Consider the following 9,736-nt stretch of genomic DNA (forward strand, 5'->3'; position numbering starts at 1 on the left):
CACGGGTGAAAATCAGGGGGGCTTGAGAGATTTTATGGAAGGGTTTGTAGCAGTCCCGTAAAAGGCCGTACGTGTAGCATTTTTGCCCTTCCTCGTTTATATATTCGAGCTGGGTGCCGCATCCACCCGTAGATCAAATCAAATATTAGGAGCCATCTTGATCGCGCACTTCATACTAGTTGGAGTGTGCAGGACATAGTTTTAAAAATAAATAGGGCGCTAAAGGCCTTATCAGCCGAGCTCTTATAAATAGCTGTGCCATAGCGCACTATTTAAAATGTTTGTTCATATGTTTGGACGAAAAGTTTTTACCGGAGGACATTTTCTAAAGGCTATAGGGTGGTATAGCGGAGCTATAGCGTGCTATTTAAAAGCATGGTGCAAGATGAGCGACTCCTCCCTTGCTCCGCCCGCGGTATCCATGGAGCTGCATGCTGGCAACCGCGAGCGCCTCGTCGCCGCGCTTAGAGCTCATCTCTCAGCCTCCGGCCGCCCTCTCCGCGGCCTCGTCCTTCTCAAGGTTCGTTCTACGCTCGCTCCCCGTTGATCTCTCCCTATCCCATTTGGGTTCCTCTGCTAATCTGGTACGTCTACTGTTGTCTCAATTCTCAAGGGCGGCGAGGAGCAGACTCTTTACTGCACCGACCGCGTCCCGCTCTTCAGGTGAACGCGCCTTTCCTTTTGCCGTTTCCCTACTTCCCCTTTTGCATGCATGGCAGATTGAATTGATACGCCCATCATTGGTAATGTCTCCAGGCAGGAGAGCTACTTCGCCTATCTCTTCGGTGTGCGAGAGCTGGGGTTTTACGATGCAGTGGTAAGTTTTCTTTCTTGAGCTCCATGACACATACATACGTGTAGTTTCAATGCTTAATTATTTATGATGTGAATTCTTGCTTATTTGATGCCATGTTTTTAACTTGTCCTTCTGTTGTTCACCAAGGACATTGCCTCTGGACAATTCATCTTATTTGCTCCAAGGTTGACACTTGACGACGCAGTTTGGAATGGTGAAAAAGAATTGTCTTCTTTCAAGGTATTTAATATTCTAGAGGCCATATTGGGCATGTGCCGCTACACTCCGATTTTGCCTAATATTTCATTAAATCTTGACAGGATACGTACAAGGTCGATTTTGTCTTCTATGTTGATGAGCTTGCACAGGTTCTCCAATGTAAATTTAGTGAGCATGGAGAGCCCCTTCTCTTTCTCTTGTACGGAAAGAATACTGACAGTGGAAATTACTCAAAGCCTGCTAGTTTTGAGGTATGTGATATATAATTAGCCACACTAGCATGACACAGGTTACGATGCTTTGTCTTGTAGTTTTGCCAAACACTATCACTGGAAAGCACAATTATTCATGTTAATATTGCATTGCCATGTTCTTTTGAACCTCAATGCTTAGTTTTATGGTTTTGTAAAATACTGTCACTGGAAAGCGCAATCACTCACATTAATATTGCATTACTATGTTCTTTTGGACCACAACTACATCTTGAAGTCAAATCTACATTTTCTGACATGGTATACATACCTAATAAGTATAAAGAAGTAAATATCTTCCACACCTTTTTGTCTTTGTTGTTATGTATTTGGGTTACTAACTTACCATGCATTTTCTTTGTCCATGCCAGGGGATAGAGAAGTTTGACACTGATTTAAGCACGCTTCATCCTATCTTAAATGAATGTCGTGTTATAAAATCTGACATGGAGCTTGCCTTCATTCAATATGCTAATGATGTCAGCTCCAAAGCACACATTGAGGTATAAAGAGTTATCAATGCTAATAGTTTGTTTCCAACTTCCCTACTGGTATTACTTTAGACATCCTATTGGTAGAAATACTCACTATGTCTATCTATCATTTCGGTGTTACTACTTCTAACTCACATACACACTTTTTTAGAGTTAAATTAAACACATCTGATTGTTAACTTCAACTTTACAAGGTTATGAGGCAGATAAAACCAGGCATGAAGGAATATCAGTTAGAAAGCATCTTTATTCATCATGCATCTATGCACGAAGGCTGCCGACATTGCTCCTACACATGTATATGTGCTACTGGACACAACAGGCGAGTTTAAATATTATGTCTAATATGTGAAGCAAGTAATGAGTACTTACAAATATGGTGAAATTGTTACTAATTGTTTTACTAATCATTTTCGTGTAACATATATGTAGAAGTTGTCACTTGAGCTAACAAACGGATATTGTAATACCAAATCACCATCCCAGTGCCAACAGTATACGTAGTTTTTTATGCATTGTTTCTAGATGAAGCTTAGAGAAAATATTCTTCAAATCCTTAACACCATGAACTTCTTGTAGTATGAGATAAAGATTGGAGATAAACATCTTAGTATAGAGTTCCTTAGTGTCGGAATGAACTACTAGATCACTTTTTGTAATTTCAGTAGGTCTCCCTTTTCAAGTTCACTTATTTATATGCATAACACTGCCTATTTGTTGACTTCTGTGAATAGATGAGTCCGGAAAGTTATGTAGGAATGTTTTCTTAGTTAGTTAAAAAATAATAGTCCCATGCCTATCGTATATGAGTTTGTTTCGAGTTGGACTATCTTGTGTGCTATATAACTCTACTTCTTATCTTGCAGTTCTACTCTTCATTATGGACATGCGGGAGCTCCAAATGACCAGGTACACTTTTTTATGATGCTTATGGCATGCAGCTTACTTGTTGGTGTTATTTTTACTTGCTCGAGCTTGTAAATCGCACCAGCGAAAAAATTCAGATTATGTTGTCGATAGCACTAGCTCAAATATCTTTGGAATGATTAGTTTTCAATGCATACTAGCTATTTGGAACAGGGCATGCTTTATTTTAGTTTCAGGCAGTAGAGTTCATGTACCTTTTTCTCTGTTAACTACTTTTCCCGAAGAAAAATTTGTCAACTGTATAGTTGTTGAGTACCAACTAAGAAACGACATATGGTACCTCTGCCTTCTGATTTTGTACAGACCACAGACCACTGAATTGTTTGCTCGACTACCGTAGCTTTGGTGCAATTAGTTGCAGAAGAAAATTGAACAAACAACAGCATCATTGTGCTTGTAAGTTGTACCGTCGTGCGTGTGTACTGTAGGCCTTGCTGATCAGTGTTGGCGTACTGTGACCATCTCACAATTTTTTATTAAGATTGAAATTATTCGCATACAACTGGCCGTGCTAAAAATTTATTGTTAGGGAATCAACATACTTACATATATTATAAATATGATGGAAGAGTAGAAAGAAAATTGATTGGCATATGCACCTATCTAGGTCTATAATTAATACCGGCTAAGATCATCTCTAGCAGATCCACCAAAATCCCAAACCGTAAAACCAGTTTTGGGTACACTTAAATTGGTTTTACGGGTTGCAAATTCGTCAGGCGGAACAGATATGCAAAACGGTACTGCATAATTTGAAAAGCTACTTCGCACGAGAAATTGTTCAGTGAGGTCACGTACAGTTCATCAAACACATTTCACAAACGGAAACGAACAACAAACAGATTCATAAAAACATACCGAATGAATTACATACAGACGAAACCTAAACCTAGTTTGTCGGTATGTTCGCTGTCATGCTCACTCGTCGTTGATGAGGTAGTGCTAGACGGTGGACTTGCGCAGCGTCCACGTGAGCTCATGCTCCTTGGAGGCTTCGAGGCGGCCATGAGCACCTTCTTCGCCATTCGCCACCGCACACTGAGTGGTAACAAGTCCATCATCAGTGGCGCGACACCTCTTGATGTGGGGAAAGATGTGCTTGTTGAGCACATTGAAGCCAGCCCACGTGTCTTGACCCCGTACCGCCCCTGTGTCGACCTCCATGTGCACTGTCCTCGTCGTCGATTCAGCTAGAGATCGCCAACACTGAGCTAGAGATCGCCAACACGGCGCAGCTGGAGCTTTCATCCTTTGCGACTTGGCAGGCGTGCTTGCTCGAATACGCACGGATATGGCTGCCACGACTTCCATCCGCACTTACGTGGCCGCCACGTCTGCGGCTAAATCTGCCGGCCATTGATTTGCCGGACACGGAGAAAAAGGAATGGAGTGAGAAATTTCTCGTCGGAGATGCCGATACCCTCTGCCGTGATTTGTCTCCTTCGCCGCTAGGGTTAGACATCTCCGTGGAGAGAATTCTCGCTCCTCTCCTTTTTCTTCGTCTTCAGGACATCAATGACCGGCGGATCCAGCCACATCGATGCGGGTAGAAGCTGTGGTGGCCACGTCCATGCGCCTCCGAGCAAGCTCATCCGCCACGACACAGAGGCTGGATCCGCTACTACTTGTGTTACCAACAATACGTTGCACCATAGTCCTTGTTGCAACATCGCTAGTGTAGCCTAAAGGTTATCAAACAAAGGCAAAACAATCTTTTAGAGGGCCACAACGCTCAAGTTTGCACACAATATAATTTGATGGAATGATTGACGTCCCATGCGCGGAGATAAGTTTATTGAAATATATTAATAAATATATTTCGGTAATAGATAAAAATAAGATGAACAAAGAAAATAATTATAAAAATACTAATATTCTACTTCGATACTTCGAACCACAATCTCATCTTTTATGAGAATTAAGCAACATGACCTAAATATAAAGTGGCGTGGGCAAACCTACCCTTGGTCATTTATGCGAATAAGCAACATGACCTAAATAAAAAGAGGCGTGGGCAAACCTGGTGATCCGGAGACGCCCATGGGCGGAGGGTTGATAGCGATTTTTCTATGACCTTCTGGGGCCTTAGTTCCACACTAGGCGGCACAAATTAACCATAGCTTAGCAGATAATTAATAACACATGTGTGGAGTTGAGGTCTGGGAAGCCCTCCACCCATCACTACCAACCCTCCTCCCATGACTGTGTCCGCATTGCCCAGGTTAGTTTTGCCAATTTCTCTCTCTATTCAGGTCATGTCGCTTGCTTATCAAAAAACGAGATGGTTATTTCAAGTAGTGTAGTAGTACCTTATAATTCTTTCTTTTATCTTTTTTTACTTATTACTGAACTTTATTAGTTAGTTAATATAGTTCATTGAACCAATCGTATTACACGCCAATCATTTCATTAGATTAAATTTTGTGCAGCGCAGCCCTTTAAAAAAATTGGTTTGCCTTTGTTTGATGATCTTTAGGGTACATTAGTCAGGTGCAATGTTCCTACAAGAACCGTGGTGTAATGTAATGGTGGTAAGAAGAAACCAATCGTACTTTGTACCCATGGTGCAATGAACTCGTCGTCGGTCCAGCAACTGTTTACAGGATCCCAAACTAGGAGCTGGTAGTGTTGCCGGTTGAGGACGAGTGCGAGGCCGTCATGGGTTTCAAAGGAAGAGGTCATAGCAGTTGAGCGGCACGTGGATGCTCCTCGAGCAGTTTGTGTGGGAGTCTGGGAGCGCAACAGGGTAGGACGGACCTTGTAGCTTCCTGGAGGGTTGACGTCCACTCGAAGTATGCATGAGCAACATCAAGCATGTCAGAGACAGGGTGCGATTGCGATGAGATGACTGAGCACAGGAGGTTCATTGTGGTACCACCGCACCCTCACCTCCTAGGCTGATTTGGACCACCGGTTGTGCATCACTTGTGCAACATTACTAACTTGTGCGATTTCTAACTTGTGTATCCACGACAACTTCTTGTACTAACTGTGTAATATTACTCTAATAATTCCCTAACCTAATCAGGATGACTATTGTGTGGGAGCTCACTGCTAACTAAATCTACACCGCAAGTCGATGTATAGAGCTCTAACTTACACGGGCATCGTATTTCCCTTTACAGAGCAGGATAATTCACCTTGCAAGTAATTCTGGATAGAGTCCCTACTAGGGAGCAACTTCAATAGATGTATGGTGCGGGCAATTGGCTTTGCCCCTTCTTTGAGCACATTGAGACTGTTTGACCACCTATTTTCTTAGCTGCCCATTTGTGTGGTTTGCTCTTTTTATCCTTGGCGGCTTCGGCTCTGTTTTGGCGACCTGAGTTTTGAAGTTAAACTTGTGCAACAACCCGATGAGATGACATGCATGAAATGCTCCTTTTTTTTTCTTGCAGCACCAGCGGCTCTTTGGGGCGAGGAAGCTGCTGGAGGTTGATCTTTGACTTGATCGTCGCCAAGATGGTGGAGCTGCGGAAAAGGTGTTGTGCTGCCCTGTGTTCGTTTTGGTTTAATATCGTTTGTAACTTGTTAGGTGTCCCCTGGACTATGTGTCCTGTTGTGCTCAGAACTCTGCGGCTGGTTCTAAAAAATTGGGCTGCAGCTAGGATGCAGTGGGAATCTGATTGCTTGACATCTCATAGAAGCACTGAATGGTGCCACGAACCAATTTGGACTGGATGCCGTGGTCCACGCCGAGTGTTTTTGTAATCGCAATGCAAACCAGGGCCTTGACTGCTTAGCAAGTCCTGCCTGCTCGACTAACGTTTGGGATACTTTTTTTTTGAAAAAGGAGGAATACCTTTGGCCTCTGCATCAGTCGATGCATGCAGCCATATTATTAGAAATCGAAACAGAGTCTTAACACCCAAGTAAGCTCAAAATCCGAGCAAAGTAGGAGAAAATAAGTATGTATGTGTGCGTGTGCGTGCCTGTTTGGATTAAGCAAATTGGGGGCGACACATGTAACATGTTATTCTGTTTTGCGCAAAGTGGTGTACTCCCAGCGACCTGGTTCTTTGAAGCTAAACTTCAGCGGCGTCATCCATCAAATGATCCTTTTCTTGCAGCATCGGCGGGCTATTTGGGGGATGGAAACTCCCAGCAAAACGAAGAAAAATATATGGTCTGTGGTCCAAAGAGGTGGTGCCGACGGCAGCTCATTCAGTTTCTCACTCTTACTCTCTCGCTCTCACGCGACGTTGGTGCCGACGCCACTCCTGCTCGTCACTGCCACGCGATGTCTTCGTGGAAAGACGGAGAGGAGAGCAGCGAAGACGACCTCCAGTACACCGTCATGGACATTGATTTATGGGTAAGTGTTCCGACGAGTTTGTGTTAGGGTTAGGGTTCGGATTTGGGGATTTTTGATTTCAGATCTCATTCGAGCCTCTGGGGAAGGAATCATTGGTTAGATGTTGTGAATGTAGGAGAACCCTAAGACATGAATGCTTCTTTCTGTGGGACAGTAGCTGATCCATCCATCAAGTGCAAGCTTCAACAGACCAGTGTGAAGAAATGTGTGGCATTGATGGCATAGATACTGGGCGGAGGTTTTACGGCTGTGTGGTGCAGGTAAGCAGTGATGATCTTGTTGTTCTAGCTTAGCACTTTGCTTTACAAATGGCTAATAGTGTGTAGAGTTAGATTAAGTCGCTCTCAATCCTATTGTATTGATGGTATTTTTAGTTTGTAGCTATTTGATTTAAGTGCGTACTTATCTATGTAGTTAACTTGTTATATTAAGGTGACCGAATCTTGTCGAAGAAAAAGATGGTAGTTTCACGGAATTTAACTGAATCTTGCTGTTGAAGAGAATGATAAAACTTTCATTGAATTTAATTGAATCCAGTTGTTGAGGAAAAAGATGGTAGTTTCATTGAATCTAACTCAATCTTATTGTTGAAAATGTGGAAAGAAAGATGGAAGTTTCATTCTTATACTGGTAGCTTACTGTGTAGTGTCTAGTTAACTCAAGTTATTAACTGCTGCTGAAGTTGTTAAGAAAAAAATTGTAGTTTCATTATGTAGTTCTCAGTGTCTAATTATCTGTGTGTTGTCTAGTTACCTGCATTACACATGTCCATTGTGCCAGTGTGGTTGGATTAACATCAAGTGAATTTCAATGAGTCGTGAATTATTTTTAGTGTCTGTGTGTAGTTAGTTTAACATTGTCAGACTATAGTTGTTAACTTTCATTGTGTATTTAACTTGTTATGGATCACCGTGTAGTTAACTTATTATAGTTTACTGTATAGTCAAATGTGACTGAATTCAACTGAATCTTAATTGTTCAATTTCACTTAGCAGGCTAGCATTACTTATGTCCAATGTGTGGTTGGATTAACATGAATTAAATTTCAATGAATGGTGGACTTATTGTAGTGTCCATGTGTAGTTATCTCAACTTTGTTAGAGTATAGTTGTTAATTTTTACTATTTCAATGTACTCACAAGAGTCTCTACTCACAAAGGTTTAGTTGTTGACGTTCGCTATCTGAAATTGTGTTATTGGCAGGAAGGAGGTTCTGACTGTGGAGTGGTTGTTTGGGTTGATGGGCCTTGTCCTGTCACACTACAAAGATGTCTGGCAAAGCTTTGGGAGATGTTTAACATGGGTAGGGAGAAGACCAAGTCCATCCTAGAGGAATGAAGTGGAAACTCTGGGGAGTTAAGTATATATATATTGCGCCGCAAAAAGTCGCAAAACACCAGTTGTAGCCGCTATTTCCTGGATAATATTGCGCCGCTATATGAGTTTGGGCCACAAGAGGAGCTACAAAATCAGCCGAGCGCTAACCCTAACAAGCAAAACATCCGCTCCTCTTCCCCGATCTATATCTCTAGCGACGGCGGCACGGCGGTGAGCCTGCAACACGGATGCGAAGAAGAACTGCAGGACCATGTCTCAGCCGGAGTCAGAGATTCAGGGAGGCAAGTTTCCTAGTCTGTGTTTCCATTAGTTCATCTTCTATTATCTCAGATACTATCTCTTCTACTCGCATATGTAGATAGATTGTTCCAAGTAGAGGGATCGTAAGTTTATCTTCCAATAGAAGAGAAACATATTCCATGTTTTACGTCACTACTAGGGAAAAGCCTATACACAAAATCTTACCAGCAGCGCTCCCTAAAATACCACGCTACTGCTATTTAGCAGCAGCGCGTGTTAGAGAAACGCGTTGCTGACAGGAAAATAGCAGTAGCGCATCCACCGCAAACGGCGCTGCTGCTATAATTACCATGACCTCGCCCCCCGCTAGTTATAGCAGTAGCACACTTTATTGAACAGCGCTGCTCCTATAGAAGTTAGCAGCAGCACGCTTGTGGGAAAACCGCTACTGCTAAGATCAGCCCACAAGTTTAGTCCCACCTCGCTCCGTGAACAGGGTGTTTACCACCTTAAATATGTTATTTCTGAAACTACCACAACCAGTTGGTCTTCACTGAAGTCTATGTGTAAAATTTGTGGCCGCAATATGAGTCCTCTTCGGTTCCTACCGGATAGGACTCATATTGAGAATTCAGATTGTACACAAAAATATCATTGATGGCCAATGTATTTTTGCATTGACGTATTTTTTGTATAGTTACACTTAGTAGTAGCGGTTTATGTGCAACGCGCTACTGCTATTCTGATTATCTGTAGTGCATTTCGGCAAACGCGCTACAACTATCCCTACCTTATCCCCACGCACACGACCGGCCCTCACTCACACTCTCACTCTCGCCCCCCGTGCCGATAACCGTCATCGTGCGTCGCCGCCGCCGCCGCCTTCGTCCGTCCGCCGCCGAGGTACTCCCCTCCTTCCATCCCTCCTCCCTCCTTCTCGCACATCCTCCCTCCGCCTGCGGCCGCCCCTCCCTCCTCCGCCGCCGCCCTCCTCCCTCCGCCTGCGGCCGCCCTCTCCCTCCTCCGCCGGCAGCCCTCCTCCCACCGCCCTCGACCTCGCCGCCCCTAGCTACCTCTCCGTCGCCCCCACCCCCTGCCACTAGTTAGTACTAGATTTAGTAGTTGTAGATGTTAATTTAGGGTTCATAGCTAGTAC

General features: G+C 43.4%; 1 protein-coding gene across 1 annotated transcript; it reads left to right on the forward strand.

Annotated features, from left to right (window-relative positions):
• The first annotated feature begins 385 nt into the window (after positions 1 to 385).
• Positions 386 to 2,777, forward strand: LOC123040276 (xaa-Pro dipeptidase-like). Its single transcript, XM_044463163.1, has 8 exons — positions 386 to 520; positions 614 to 663; positions 757 to 817; positions 944 to 1,036; positions 1,117 to 1,266; positions 1,638 to 1,769; positions 1,955 to 2,082; positions 2,627 to 2,777. The coding sequence occupies exons 1-8, from the start codon at positions 386 to 388 to the stop codon at positions 2,739 to 2,741; spliced, it is 864 nt and encodes a 287-aa protein (XP_044319098.1). The 3' UTR covers positions 2,742 to 2,777.
• Positions 2,778 to 9,736: the final 6,959 nt, after the last annotated feature.

The sequence above is a fragment of the Triticum aestivum genome, chromosome 2B (genome assembly GCF_018294505.1).
Source record: "Triticum aestivum cultivar Chinese Spring chromosome 2B, IWGSC CS RefSeq v2.1, whole genome shotgun sequence".
Taxonomy (NCBI): domain Eukaryota; kingdom Viridiplantae; phylum Streptophyta; class Magnoliopsida; order Poales; family Poaceae; genus Triticum; species Triticum aestivum.

Bases quoted from the DNA above. Each gene is read 5' to 3' on its own strand.
- LOC123040276 (XM_044463163.1), top strand. From the start codon at position 386: ATGAGCGACTCCTCCCTTGCTCCGCCCGCGGTATCCATGGAGCTGCAT. The intron at 521-613 runs GTTCGTTCTACG...TCAATTCTCAAG, and splicing joins GCGGCCTCGTCCTTCTCAAG to GGCGGCGAGGAGCAGACTCT. The intron at 1,770-1,954 runs GTATAAAGAGTT...CAACTTTACAAG, and splicing joins GCTCCAAAGCACACATTGAG to GTTATGAGGCAGATAAAACC.